Source organism: Ammospiza caudacuta, chromosome 22, assembly GCF_027887145.1.
Source record: "Ammospiza caudacuta isolate bAmmCau1 chromosome 22, bAmmCau1.pri, whole genome shotgun sequence".
In the NCBI taxonomy this organism is placed as follows: Eukaryota; Metazoa; Chordata; class Aves; order Passeriformes; family Passerellidae; genus Ammospiza; species Ammospiza caudacuta.
The window spans coordinates 9,225,146-9,240,239 of record NC_080614.1 but is presented as its reverse complement, the minus strand read 5'-3'; the positions used below and the strand labels follow the sequence as shown (position 1 = coordinate 9,240,239).

The 15,094-nt window shown below is 46.5% G+C and overlaps 2 protein-coding genes across 7 annotated transcripts in view; both read left to right on the top strand.

Moving 5' to 3' along the window:
- KIF1B (kinesin family member 1B) overlaps positions 1-5,087 on the top strand; it is a 77,718-nt gene extending 72,631 nt beyond the window's left edge. For all 6 annotated transcript variants that reach the window (XM_058818929.1, XM_058818928.1, XM_058818925.1 and 3 more), the window contains one exon: positions 599-5,087. In XM_058818929.1, the coding sequence (XP_058674912.1) occupies positions 599-641 (43 nt within the window). In that variant the 3' untranslated portion in view covers positions 642-5,087. The remainder of the gene's footprint in view (positions 1-598) is intronic.
- A 790-nt stretch (positions 5,088-5,877) lies between these two features.
- On the top strand, positions 5,878-14,805 carry PGD (phosphogluconate dehydrogenase). Its single transcript, XM_058818931.1, has 13 exons — positions 5,878-5,995; positions 6,319-6,394; positions 6,819-6,998; positions 7,135-7,200; positions 8,236-8,354; positions 9,359-9,428; positions 9,789-9,923; positions 10,227-10,416; positions 12,231-12,361; positions 12,838-12,971; positions 13,297-13,396; positions 14,264-14,386; positions 14,492-14,805. Exons 1-13 carry the CDS (start codon positions 5,988-5,990, stop codon positions 14,609-14,611), a joined length of 1,452 nt encoding a protein of 483 aa, XP_058674914.1. The 5' UTR covers positions 5,878-5,987; the 3' UTR covers positions 14,612-14,805.
- Positions 14,806-15,094: the final 289 nt, after the last annotated feature.

Sequence of the window (15,094 nt, the reverse complement as noted above, 5' to 3'; positions counted from 1 at the left end):
AGGGAGGAGAGTAGGTAGAAAAACGCCCAGAACAATCAGAAAACAAACCAGCCCTGTGTTTCAGGAACTGCAGGGGCTGTTGTTTTGGCTTGTGACGTTCTGAACAGCCATGTCCAGTTTGAACATGTGTGGGATGCTACATTTGGAGACCACAAGATGGTTTCCTTGTATTGCCATTTTACAAATTTTTAAAGTTTCTTACTTCCTCTGTGCTTGACTGCCTTTTTAGGTTCTTGATTATGAGCTAAAGCAGAAATTATGTTCCCTTTTATAACTTCTCTGGCAGCCTTTCCATTATCACAGACAGCCCCTGCTTGCTGGACACATCTTACTCCACTATATCAAAAAACTCCAAAATCTAAAAAACGAAGCTGTTGCCACACAGCAGTGAAGCCCTTAAATGATCCCTCCTCCCATTAAAGAAGTGGAACAGAGAATTATTTTTCCTTACATTTTACTTTCTTAACATATGGAGTAAACTAGGGCTGTACCAAAGAATTTAAAAAAAAAAAAAAAAAAGGTAGATAAACTTTGGGGAGGGAGGAAAAATGAGCTTTCATAATTCACCAACTGCTTTTTCCCCTTTTTTTTGGTGCAGGTCAAAGCTGGCTCGAAGACGCACGGGCCAGATGAAGTACTGAGTCCATGTAATGTTCTCATCTGTTCTCACCTTCCCCTAGATAGTGTTACCTCTCATTTTCTCTTTGTGATTCTTGACAGTTTCTCTTGTATGTAATCCTGTGGCTTAACATCCCCCACCTTCCCCACTCCTTCAGCACATTTTCTAGGTATTCTAACCCTACCTTGTTTCTTTTCACCTGTACCTGAATTGTACTAGTAGCATGTGGCCAAACAAAAAGAGAAAGAAAAAAAAAATCAAAAAAATCGAGTGATTATGCACGACTCTGAAAAGAAAAAAAAAATTTCCTATAACAATTGTTTATCCATTTCAACTGACCTTTTGGTGTCTGTCCCACTGTCCACTGTCTGTCTAGACTGCTACAGGGTTTTCATTCAATTTGTGACTTGGCAGTGGTCATTGGTTCCCTCAGGGCAAAGTTCCAATGCCAGGGAAAGATAAATTGTTTAATGGAGACATTACCCAGCCAGGAACTGCAATAGCTCCTCAGGCTTTCTGAATCCAGCCTCGAAGTTAAACTCTGTTGAAAGCTGATATTGGACAAATCTATCTGGACAGACTGGATTTGGGACTTTGTTTCTGAGTTTCCAAGGCCCAGCAGGCTAAGGCACGAGCTAGGAAAAGTTAGGGAACAAACCAGGAGGGGCTGGCTACAACAATCTGCTTGAAACTCTTGCTGTGGGGGTTGCAGGTGAACAGTGCTTGGGTTTAACTCTTTCCCAGAAGAGTTTCCATCAGCACACACTCCTCAGCCTCTGAACTGTGCTGATATGAGGGGAAATAGACCACAGACTGAAATATGAGATAAAATCCCCAAAATTTCAGCTGCTCAAGCCATGTACTGGACAGATGGGGAGTGTTAAATAGAAATGAAAGTTCCTGGTCCCTGGATCACCATGGAGGGCAGATCCCCTCTCCTGTTCCTGACTGTTGCAGGAACAGTTCTCACCTCTCTGGGTAAGGGGTAGGACTCCCATGGCTGTGTCAGGGCTGTTCCCAAGGGCCTGTTTGTGCATCCCTAACCTGTAATGCTCCTGTGTCACCCCACCTGTCCATGGGAGCACCCAGGGTCTGTGCAACACTTCCTAGGCAGTGTTCACACCTGCAGTGTTCTCAGGGAGCCACAGGACACTCTCAGTTCCTTTGGAAATAACTGCTGAGTGTCTCCTAATTTCCCTGCTGCAATTTTCATCAGCTAAACCCCACTGTATTCAGAGTTAACCCCTCTGGGGAACAGAGCAAGTGGATTCTGCTCCTGGTCAGTGGCATGTCATAATTGGCTCCTTGGGCATCAGCTGGGTGGTGTCAGTTCTTGGCCTGCAGTGTAAGTTCTTGTGGCCAAAGCTTTGCTCCTCGCCCCAAGAAAGAAGAGCAGAATGAATTTCCTTTTGGGGAAGTGAGCTCCCCTCTCTCAGTCAGGTGTTGGGGATGCTGTGTGCTCTCTCCTGCTGTGTTACCCTTCCTTGCTGCACCCAGGGCACTGCTGGGGCTGGCTGTGGTCCTGGGCAGTGTGAAGGGATTTCATCAGGGCAGGGGTCAGAGGGTTTGTCTCTCTGGCAGGAGGCGCAGCAGGCGCAGTGCAGCCCAGGAGGCTCGGTGGGGTTCAGGCCACGCGTGTGGGACTGGGATGTGCTGAGGAAGGCTTTGCTGCGTGGGGCCTCATGTCCAGGGCAGCTCAGGGCACACTGGGAGCTGCTGGCAGCCTGGGAGGCAGAGCAGCAGGGACATGGAGCTCACACTTGCTGCCTTTGCATGTCTCCAGGTAGTTCTCAAGCTAACTCATGCTCATGCTGTCTCTGTGGTCCTCAGATTTATTTCAGAACTGGAAGCCAGAGTGAGGGAGCATCCTGGAGACCCAGGAACATGATAGGGATAGGGTTTTGGTTTTGTTTTTTTTTTCCCTTTTGTTTTTGTCTTGTTTAACTGTGTGTGACTCTTAATACAGTGATGATATTCCTTTGTTATGCAATGATGATAAAGCACTTCCAGTGTGTGGATAAAACTGCTTGTCCTGCAGGAGGGCTCCTCACACTGCAGCTAAGCTGATCTCAAGAATTAGGTTAATTCTAAGCATTAAGTTATTGCTGCCATCACCACTGTTTATAATGACAGTGAACCTGTTTGAGGAGGCAGAGTGATTGAGGTGGGGGTAGGTTGTGACACACTGAGAGCATTTTAACTTTTATCTGTTTCTTTTTTTTAACTAGAAGAAAACTAGTTTTCTAAGTCTTTGCTTTGGATAAGCCAGAGAATGAACCATGTGGTTATAGGCATTGCACAAAATCATGATAAAGGGGTCTTCATTTAAAAGCAGGAAGAGACAGATGCTTATCTCACAGAGAGCTTGAAGTGTTACAGTTGTTGCATAAATGTCACTCTTCTGTCTTAAAACTCCAAGCAAATTCTGGTGACTTGAGGTCTGAGTGGATAATGGATCATCAGAAGACCAAAAGTCTGGTTTTAAGCATCAGCACCTCTTAAAGCTGCATAATCTGTAACAAACTAGGTCCTTGTGTGGAGTTCAAATGGGCATTACTGTTCTCAGGTCTGACATAGGGGCAGACAAAGTTTTTCTGCAATTACTGAGGCCTGCTTTGAGACATTTGGGTTTTCCTACTTAAAACTGGACTGAAACCAGTCCAAGTTTTCTTTAAAGAGATAACAAACCAAACAAATAAACAAAGTGAATTTCCATTCACTTCAAAGCTTAGCCCAACATGTTGGAAATTTCTTTTTGGAAGCAGAATGAGGAAGGTAAAATATGCTCAGTTGCCTTCTCCTGACACTCCAAAGCCCATTGTTGGTTTCCTGCTGTGTGTGTGGAGTCCCAGGGTCAGACAGCTCTGGGGACTCGGCCTCTGCTGCTGTGGGCCTGCCAGCCCGTGAGGACACGCACCAGCGGGGGATCGGTGGGCATTGCCTGGGAGGAACGGGTATCAAACTGTGCTGCATTTGGGTTTTTATGTTCCTCACCAAAAGGAAGGAGAAAACTGTCCTTTTTATCCTTTGAAAATTATGTTGGATCTTCGTGGGTATTGTAAAATTAAGCTAAACCTCCTATACTGTGTTTTAGAAATGCACTTTAAGTAGCTTTTTAAAGAAGATTCCTGTATTCTGGGAATACAGAAGAGAAGGGAGCACTATTTCCAGACAGTATGATTTCCAGACTGCCAAGAAAAGGTTTTTTGTGTCAATGTCTAACAGTCCTTATTACTGATTAGCATGGTATTTCAAAGCAAAGACTTTACTTTTTGCTGCTTGTTATCTAATTTACAGGGATTTAATTTTATGTAATGTATTGTATATTTATACATCTGTAATTAATTGCACATTAGATAAGAAAGAGGATTAGCTTCGGTCTAACACCCACTGGTACTAAACAGCCTGTGCACGTGGATCTGCCTGTACCCTGCACGCCGAGCTGCTGCAGCTGGTGCTGTGCTGGGTGTTGTGCTGGGGGTGAGCTGTGGCTGCTCTGCAGGAGCAGGGTCCTGCTGTGCTCGGGAGGGCTGTGCTGGGGGTGAGCTGTGGCTGCTCTGCAGGAGCAGGGTCCTGCTGTGCTCAGGAGGGCTGTGCTGCCTGGCCCTGCACGTTGCATCTCCGTGGTAGTCACCAACCCAGTCTGTGCTCTGGCTGTGGTGTCTGTAGCAGGATGTATTAACTTCGTGCTTCCTTGTTTCAAAACATCGGCTCTTCAAGAGCAGGACTGACTTTTGTTCAGAAGGCCATTTATGTGTTCAATGTATTTGAAATCAAAACTAGTCCAACACTAACCAGATGATTGTGTCCAATGTCATTGGGAACAGGATTGAAATTGCTGGGATCAGCTGTGTATTCAGAAAACTGGCGTGGAGCTCCTAAGTCTTCAATTCTTAACGTTGCCAAGTGAATGGGCTGCCCCTGAGCAGTGCTGAATTTACCTCCTGCTTGCCTGGAAACCAGGGCCTGGAAGCAGAGGGAGTCTGGAATGGTCAGCACTTCCCAGGGTCAGGTCTGAATTTTCCACTTTGCTTGTTCACATTTCATGTGTGGTTGGTTGTGGCTCCCGGATTTGGACATCAGACGTGCTGTTCACAGAATACATCCCCTGGAATTGCGGTCCCCATGTCCCTGTAACCTCTGTACACAAGGTATACAAGGTAAATGCTGTATAAGTGGCCTTCTTGAACAAATCTCTTTGCAAACTGATTTCATCCCAGCGAAGGAGTGTATCAGCAACACTGTACATTAATTTCAGGTTTTCATTTTCTTATTTTATTTTGTAAATATATCCGATATTTGGAGCTTGAGTATACAAAATGTAAATATAGTTCATGTATTTGTACTAATTCTGATCCATTTGCTGTATAGCCTTAGGTGTGCAATGCAGATATCTAACTGTGTATGGTAACCTTGCACCACTGAATTGTTAGTGAACGAGGTGAAACAATAAAGGTACAACCAGTGCATTAGCAGACAGAATGTGTGCTCCTGTCATTATGATTTAATTACTTGTATCTTATGTCGATTGCTTGTTTTTAAAACCTGTGCTGAAGAAGCTGATGGATGCTTTAATGAAGTTTGTCTCGACTGCTCTTGAAGAAGGGGTTCCCAAAATGAACCAAAAACTTGATGGGCCAGATTGTTGCGGGTCATCTTGTTTAGGAAATAACTTACGCAGAATTTAATAGAAACTATGGTCTCAAGGTGTGTGTGTGTCCGATACATCGGAGCGAAGTGGGGCAGCTTTGTCCTCCTGGGATCGCCTCGGTGCTGAAGGAAGGACAGGTCTGTCAAGTTTGGCCTGGCCGCACAAAGACAAACGGGTAGCGGTGATCGCTGAGGAGCTCACTGCCGCCTGGGACAATGTTCAGCGCCAGAATCGAAGCCAGTTAATAATAATTACTAATGACAAACTGCGCGGTTCCCGGCGGGATCAGGGGTGCGTGTCGCTGGGAACAGAGGCACAGCCGACGGCACGGGGCAGCTGCGCGGCTCCTCCGCGAGCGGGCGCGGCTCCCGGGAGCTCTCGGGGCTCTCGGGGCTCCCCGGGGCTCGCAGGCGGCGGGGAAGCGTCAGAGCCCGGCGGGGACAGCGCGGGGACAGGGCAGAGCGGGGACAGCACAGAACGCGGGCCGGCCGCACCCGCGCCGCTGCCGCTTTAAGGGGGCGTGGCCTCGAGACATCGGGCCATGGGCGGGGGGCGGAGTCTCGCCAAGAGCCAATGGGCGCGCGCGGCCCCGCCCGCGGCTGAGGAGAGGAAGCGGCGCGCGCCGCAGGCCGGGCCCGCAGAGCCCCGAGAGGAGCGGAGGGAGCGGAGAGCCCCGGGAGGAACGGAGAGGAACGGAGAGCCCCGAACGCCGCCGCCATGGCCGAGTGAGAGCGGGCGGGGCGGGGGCGGGAGCGGGCCCGGCGTGGCCGCGGTGTCGGGCGGCTGCGGCCGGCTCGGGAGGCCCCGGTGCGCTGTTTGCGCGGGGGCTCTGCCCGGTGGCTCCGCACGGCCTCGGTCCGTGATCGCTGCAGTAACAGCTGAGAGAATGAACTCAGATCCCCGCGGTCGTTCGGAGGGGCTGGGCTGGGCTGGGCTGGGCTGGGCTGCCCTGGCAGCTGGCATGGCCAGAACAGCCGGGCAGGGATGGATGCTGCTGCTGGATCACTGCTGGTGACCTCCCTGGCATTTTTGTTCTTTCACGTTCCAGAGCTGACATTGCTTTGATTGGACTGGCCGTGATGGGTCAGAACCTGATTTTGAACATGAATGACCACGGCTTCGTGGTAAGTGAGGAAACAAATTGTTTAGGAAGGCAGACTAGTAGCACTTGGGATTGGAGCTGAGCATTTTGTGGGTGCTTTCCCCTGCAATTGTGATGATCTAATGGGTGTATTTCCTCCTTTTAGTTATACCCTGCCTGGCCTTTGTCCTGTTTCCAGAGAAGAGCAGCGGTGCATGCCTGTACTCAGCTGGCACCTGATATGTTAATTATGCATGACTTTTCCCTGAAGTTGGCCTTGGCCTTGCCATTAACCACAGGTTCCCGAGGCACTTGCAAAGACATGCTCAGGTTCATCCCTGCCCTGTGCCTGGCACGGAGGGAAGTGGGAGAGCGCAGGATGTTGAACCTTGCTTGTATAATTTGTAGCCCGAGCTGAAGTTACTGTTCCATTGGCAGCTTTATTAACGTGTTTCCTTGCCCCCCAGGTCTGTGCTTTTAACAGGACAGTTTCCAAGGTGGATGATTTCCTGGCTAACGAGGCCAAGGGAACCAAGGTGATTGGTGCTCACAGCCTGGAGGAGATGGTCTCCACGCTGAAGAAGCCCCGTCGCATTATCTTGCTGGTGAAGGCTGGAAGTGCAGTGGATGACTTCATCAATAAGTTGGTGAGGCAGACATTCATCCTACCTGAGACTTCTTGCTGTCTTTTGGAGCAGTTTCCTCTGGAAGTTCTCAGTTATTCATCATTAGTGAGGTTTTGAATGTATGGGGGAAACCTAAATGCTGATTTCTGTTTGACAGGTGCCATTGCTGGAGACTGGAGACATCATAATTGATGGTGGGAATTCTGAGTATAGAGATACCACGGTAAGCCTGGTTCCTGCCTAACGTGAATGAATAAAATACACACAACTTTTCCACTTCTGATCATCAGAACAGTCGCTCAATAATATGCTGTCAGCCCTGTGCTCTGGAAAAGCCAAACTGATTTCTGCAAAATTAAATCATGCAGCCTATTAAAAAGCAATTAAGGACTGTGCTATAAGAATGTTTTTATAGAAGTTACCCAGACAACATGAAAATATTTTTTAACATGTTTTAAAAGTGAAGGCCTTTAGAAAATTTTATTTTACAATCTTAGGGAGTTTTCAGGGAGATTTATAAGTCTAAGGATATTTATAGATTTGTTGCTATTTCCTAATCCTTGCGATTGCAGGACAATCCAGTAGGACAGAACTGCTGGTTTGGCTGTTTGGGTAGTGGAAGCAGCAGAGTAATTATCTGCTTGTGGACAGGCTGTAACTGTAGAAGTTACAGAAGCTACATTCGCCTCTCTGGGGTGTTCATGTGAAAATACTGCATTCAGACTGGTGTTTCTGAATCTTAGAAGAGGTGCTCGTGTTTGTCTTCCTGCTCTGACATCCTGATCTTGGATAAGTGAGCTGGCCATGCCAGGGTGAGAGGCTCAGTGAGGGTCAGTCCTGTCAGCTGTCCTGGGGGATCTCTGGCTCTCTTTGGCCCTTAGAGTTTTCTGTGCTTGCACCTTCACTGCAGTGAACTCAGCAACTCCACCTTGGGCCTAATCTGCCTCCCCCACATCTTCACACAGAGCATGTGTCACCTCACACCCAATTGCAGGCCTCTTCTGCCCTCAGTGCTGCTCATGTCTGTCTGGTGCTTATAAGAACTTGTTTTTTCACCATGTCACTTTTGCAAGGATCCAAAGCAACAGGAAGTTTCCTAATGCTCACTTTGGTGTATGAACAAGCTTTCTTAAGGTTAGCTTCTAGCACATCCAAAGCAGAACTGAAAACCTCATTTTACATCTCAATTGCTAGCCTCTGTGTGTCAGGCTATGGCATGAAATGAAATTAAATAGTGCTGCTGTGCTCTTTGTTCCAGAGGCGTTGTAAGGAGCTCCAGGCAAAGGGCATCTTGTTTGTGGGCAGTGGAGTTAGTGGTGGGGAGGAGGGTGCCAGATACGGACCTTCCCTCATGCCAGGAGGAGCCAAGGAAGCCTGGTAAGCATGAACTGCTGTGTTCTCTTGTTCAGAATGGTTTGCAGCAATTCACACTGTGCACTGAGGGAGGGAAGGAGGAGGGTGTGGGTGTGGAGAGAACAAGATATGTTGCCATCTCACTTCCTCAAGGCTCCAGATTTCTCAACCTGGCAGGGGTCATGGGGCAGTGCTCAGCCTTCATGTAAGGCGGAACAAAGGCAGGCTTTTCTTCCAGGAATCCACAGGCAAAAGTAGGACCTACAGACATCTGAAGGGAGAAGGGAATTTTGCTTACATTTTAAACAAGTACTTTTTCTTATTTTTTTCTTTTGAGGCTGTACACACTTGAGAAGCTGCTAACCATGAATCAGGCAGCAGCACATGGCCCTGTAGTGACACATTATAAAAGGAGCTTCAGTATGTTTGTGCTACTGTTGAATGCATCAGTTTATTTGCAAGTTTCTGCATGCTGCTGTGCTGTTTTGTACTCATGCCTCAGTAAAGGACTGCACATCAATGCTCGTATTTATCCCTGGTTGCCTATTCTCTGTATAGATATGGAAAGAAAAGGTGTGTCCAGGCTTTAAGTGAGCTGTAGTATCTCTTGAGTCCCTGTCCATTTGCATTAGTGTTTCATACCTGTATCAGCCTGTTCAAATTGGATGGCACAAAGCCATCAACAACAGGAAGCTTCTGCCCAGTCATCTTTTGCCTTGGTAGCTAAGTTGGCACAGTTTCTGTGTTCAAATGGAGAGGATATTTGGGCTCCTTGAAGTGCATTACACTTGTCTGTACAGTGTTGGAAGCATGACTTGAATGTTCCAATGTCTTGCAAACTTTAGTTGGGAAGAACAGATTTCATTGACATGGCTGTGTGGATGAGTTCTCACCCTGCCCAGTGCCCTCAGCCCAGGCTGCCTTTTGGCAGGTTACAGAAGGCATCATACCAGTAGATTTTATTTGTTTTCTCTTGTGGTGTTTGTGTCCCCTGCCTGGCTGCTAAGGTGTATTCTTTCTCCCCACAGGCCCCACATCAAGACCATATTTCAAAGCATTGCTGCTAAAGTGGGATCTGGGGAACCTTGTTGTGACTGGGTAAATAGTCATTTGATACTGACCCTAACTTGGGGTTAGAGCCATGCTTAGGCAGTTTGCTTGCTGAAGCTCATGGATGTTTGTCCATCCACAATAAACACAGCACCCTCAGTGGCTGATTTTCTGGCTGTGTTCATCTCCAATCTGCCATCTCTGGTAACTCATACTGTGCAATGGAAAGACAAAGTTTTGTGGCTGGGTCATGTGCTGGGGGAGCTAAATGGACCTGTGAGCCACTGGTTTCTGTCAGCACTGTCTTTGATTCCTTCCTTTAGGCAGAAGGAAGCCATGGGCAGGTATTAAACACTGGAAGTGATGACAGTGCCATTGCTGAGGGGGTTTCTGGATGTTTCTGAACAGGTGGGAGAGGAAGGAGCTGGACATTTCGTGAAGATGGTGCACAATGGGATTGAGTATGGAGACATGCAGCTGATCTGTGAGGCCTATCACCTGATGAAAGATGTGCTGGGCATGGAGCATGATGAGATGGCAAAGGTGATTTGTGGTTTTTAATGTCTTTCCTTTTTTTGTGCCATGGTGTCTGTGATAGGAGAGAGCACAGACATCTGAATGCTTACAAAAGTTGTCTAAACCTCTTCCCATGCTACAGTTGATTTCTCTCCAGGAAGCACCTTCACATATAGAGATGTGAACTACCTTGCCTGAAAAGAGCTAATGAAACACTGAGCATTATAATCAAGCAGGCAAAATATATACATTAATAAATTAAAAGATATAGTAGAGACATAGCAAATTGTGGTGTGTATGAATATGTATATACTTGTTCTCCTTTTTCAGGTGTTTCAGGAATGGAATAAGACAGAGTTGGACTCTTTCCTGATTGAAATCACAGCCAATATTCTTAAATTCAAAGACAGTGATGGCAAATACCTCCTCCCAAAGATCAGGGACAGTGCAGGGCAGAAAGGCACGGGGAAGTGGACGGCCATTTCTGCCCTGGAATACGGAGTCCCGGTCACCCTCATCGGTAACTGGTGCTTTCATCTTTCCCACCTCCATGTACCACATCTCAGCAATGACAGGGAAATACAGTCTGAGCCGTGAGCCCACAGCAGGGCTGGGCTGCCAGGAGAGGCTCTTGTAGGTGTAGCTGTTCCAGCTTTTCTGCCCTGACAGCTCCTGGGTTTTTTGCTGGGCTTGTTTTTACCCCGTTCCTTCAGTCCTGCTGTCACCTGTGTCCCTGGTGTCTGCAGTGCTGTCAGGACTCAGTGATGTTCAGGGGAACATTGAGTGTTGTGCTCAGTGTTGTGATGCACAGGAGCTGGAGCACATCTGCAACACGTCTAGAGTGCCCTAATACCACAGGTCCAGAGCAAGCTTCCCGCTGAGTAAATGAGATGAGTCAAAAGCAATCTTTGCTCTCAGATTTGCTTTCATTTTCATGCTTTCTCTACCTCTTTTCCTTTTGCATTGGCTGCTCAAGTCCTGAAGAAAAATTACATTCAGTAGCTAAAAGAAAGTAACTGCAGTGTAGCTGTCAAAGAAACACGGCTGCATTCCAGCAGCAAAACAAGTTCTCTAAATGGTTTTAATGTTCTACCATAGTCCTTCAGTCCTAGGCTTGAAACAGTGTTTCCTGCTTGTACTGGTAATTTTCTCCTCTTTGGGGTGCTTGCAGAGATCAAGGGTGGAGCAGACACTCCCTGATGAGTGCTCTGCAGTGCCAGGAGCATTGTTAGGTAATGCCTGATAGGGAAGTGTGTGCCACAGTCCTTGTGCAAACGTGGCTGCTCGCAGGGCAGTCGCTGTGTGGTTTTACTGCATGAGCATGACTTGCAAACTTCTGCTTGTAAAAGCAGAGTCATGCTACTCCTGCTTTTTCCTGGTGTTCCTACCGTGCTGCTCCTCCCTTCTGGAGAAGGAAGTTTTTGCAGAAATGGAAATTAGCAGGTTCTGATTTAGGTGTAATATGTCCTCCTGCTGTAGGGAGGATCCAGAGTCTTGTGAAAACATTACTCACTCTTCTTTTTAAATTGCTGTTGATTCTGCAGTGTGGGTTTTTTTGGTGTTTTTTTTTTTAATATCATAACTCAAAGGGTGGAACAAAATGACAATAATGAAGACTTGCTTTTCTTTCTATCAGACCCTGAAAAGCAAACTTTTTTCTCCCTCATTTTACAATACTGTCTTCAATAGCAAACAAGAACAGCTTAAACTGGCTTGATTAGGAACTGACTGAGCCAGCCTGACAGATGATATTTAGCAACCTGTTTAGTGACATTAGAAAACATTCTTACGGACTTCTGACTAGTGCTAGGGGCCTACCAGATTTATGAATCTTATGTCATCCTGTAAGTTAACCTGCTGTTTTATTTTTGATTTTAATTGCCCTTATTTTGCGTATGTGCATTTTAAAGCACATCCAGTTAATGTATGCTGACATTTAAGGAACAGCTTTTTATCTTAAAAGCATGATAGAGTACTTGGTGAAGTCTTCAGCCTCACTGTTCCCTAGATTGCAGTGCAACACTGTCTCTGATAGATAGGAGAAGATTTTAAAGTAAATTCTTAAAATTGCGAGCTGGTAAATGTTCCTGAGATAAATTTTCATGTGGATGACTTGTGGCTTTTTTCATTATCATTTGAAAGCTGTATCAGTCAGGACTTACCCACTGGTTGTACTGAGAGGTAGTGTTGCTGTTGGAATAATTCATTTGTGCAGCAGTTATTTATGTTATTGCTTGTGTACGTGGCTCATCACCCAGCGACACTCGGGTGTCTCAGACACGGACAGGGGTGCCCGGGTTTCTGATGATCTCCCCTTGCCTGCCATCCCCAAAGGTGAAGCTGTGTTTGCACGGTGCCTGTCGTCCCTCAAGGAGGAGAGAGTGCAGGCCAGCAAGCTGCTGGGAGGGCCCAAAGGGACTCAGTTCAGTGGGAACAAGGAGGCCTTCCTGGAGGACATCCGCAAGGTGAGTCCTGGTGCGCGTTTGGGGTGCTGTGAGCCCTGGGGAGCAGCTCTTGTGTTCGGATCTCATGAGAACTGGTTCCTGCTGTCAGCACTGTGCACTGTCTCACAAAGCACAATGAGACCCATTGCTAACCAAAGGAAGGTTAGGAAGGATCCAGAAGGAATTTAACTCTAAGCCACGGTGGGCAGAGACAACTGCGTGGGGCACAGAGCTCATAATTCATGCACAGGAGCTTGTCCACCCCTCAACACTCCTGCCTTGCCTCGGTATTGCTCTCTTGATCTCTCTCTCTTGAAACCAAACTTTCCAACAGGAAGGGATAGTTTGTTTCTCAAATAACTGCGATGTTGCTGCTGTAGTCATCCCTGTCTTGAGATGTGGGCTGAACACAGTGCATATCCCATGAAGTTAGTTTGTTGTTCAACTTTGTGAGACTTCTCTTGGAATGTGAATTTGATTTTTTTTTTTCTTTTTAGGCCCTGTATGCTTCCAAGATTATCTCATATGCTCAAGGCTTCATGCTGCTGAGACAAGCAGCCAAGGAATTTGGCTGGACACTGAATTATGGTGGTATTGCACTGATGTGGAGGGGAGGCTGCATCATCAGGAGGTAATTGAGATGAGGAGGTAACCTGGCTGCTGAGGGGAGAGAGAAGAGCAGGCAGTTTAGTTTGTGAGGTGCTTGGCTGACAAGCCTAGAGATTTCCTTGGAAAATCCATGGAGTTACTCTGCTGCTAAGATTCTGAGAGGCTGTAGACAACACCAAGGGTTACTAGATGAACCCACTGTTCTGGTGGCTGAACTGCTGAAAATGTTTTATCTTTGCCATGTTTGCAATCTTAGTCTGGCTGAGTCAAGTTTTAGCACTGTAAGTTTTGAATTCTGAGCCTTTGTTGGAAGCTGTGACATTTATTCCTGGTTAACTTTTGCCTAGTGTGTTCCTGGGAAAAATCAAAGATGCTTTTGATCGAAACCCTGAGCTCCAGAATTTGCTGTTGGATGATTTCTTTAAGAAAGCTGTAGAAAACTGTCAGGTAAGTTCCAAAACGATAATTTACAGCCAGGACTGTCATGGTTTTTCTCTTTGAAACTGACCAAGCTATGATTGGAAACTGAAGATTCCCTTTTACTGGTGCAGAAAAGCCTTAGGCAGAAATCCAGCAATTCAGAAGGACCATAATGTGAGGAAAAAAGGCCTGGCCTGTGTGAACATTCTCTGCACTGCCCTGTGTCTTGTGCCTGCTGTGCAGTTGGATTTCAGCTGAGCTCTGTTCCAGTGCCATTGTTTGCAGTAGCCCCAGAACAACAGTTCCAGATGCACCCATTCTTTAGGCCTGTGTCTCTGAACACTGTCCCGATTTGGATGGAATTAAAACCACATTATCTGGCCAAAAAAGAAGTCTGATCATTAGTAGTTCTTGTAACTGAATCTGAATATTGCATGCAAATTCCTAGACCAGATGAACAGTTGAACTGAGGATTATCCACATCTGTCTGAAGTGTCAGTGCTGTCCTCTTGGGCCCTTGGGCGAGCTTTGTTCTGTGCTTGGTGAGAGGTCCTGGAACATTCCCCTCAGAACATCCCCACTGAGTCTGTGCTTTTGAGATGCTCTGACCATGTTTATGTGAAAGAACATCATCCTTGCTTGAGGCTGTGGTTTGTCTGCATGTCTCAACTGTTCTCATCCCGCTGTTAACTCCGTCTTACTTGCCATTATTATAGATCAACCTCGTTTATGTAAAATCGGGAATCTGCTGCTGTATTTGCTCAGACTTGGTTGTTAGATTTCACAGACTGAAATAGCACACACAGTTGTACTGGAGCAGTTCATGTGCCTGCATGTCCCCCTGAGCCAGCATCAAACTCATCAGTTTCCTTTCCCCCCTTTCCCCTCTGCCAGGAGTCGTGGCGCCGTGTGATCAGTACTGGCGTGCAGATTGGAATCCCCATGCCCTGCTTCACTACAGCACTTTCTTTTTATGATGGATACAGGCACGAGATATTGCCAGCTAACCTGATTCAGGTAGGCACTGAAATCTATTCCTCATTAGGTAACAGTAGGTGCAACTTCCAGGACTCATGATACTGACATTTGTGTGTCTGGTTTGTCTGTGTGTTCTCATTCCAGGCTCAGCGTGATTACTTTGGTGCACATACATATGAATTATTATCAAAGCCAGGGGTATTTATCCACACTAACTGGACAGGCCATGGTGGAAATGTGTCCTCTTCTGCTTACAATGTCTAATGGAAATCCTTCCACTTGGAGCCCAGATACTGTAGATCTCCAACACTTCTTCTAGAATATCACTTTTTACTGTACTCCACTAGAACATGTGTTTGGACACTTTTGTAATAACTTGGGGGTGTGTTTCATACCTATATGTATATCTCTCTATATGTATCATATAAGAAAACTAAATAAATTTAGTTATAAATGTATTGAGGTGTTTTCTTTCCACTGGTGCTGGCCAAAACTATGTAAAATGCTTTTGTGCAGTCTTTAATAGAATTTATAGTCATGTTGGGTTTATAATATTGTAGTGCATGAATTCCTAGGGGTCAAGACAGAGATGACTGCAATTCAGGAATTGCTGAGATGGAGAGAGGCAGACAGCACAGGAACTTACACAAGGTTCCAGGCAGGTAAAGGCCTTTCTCCTGTTCCATGGTTTATTCCTAACAGGCAGTAGCTTGGCTCTTACAGATTTAATTCCTGGGCATTCAGCTG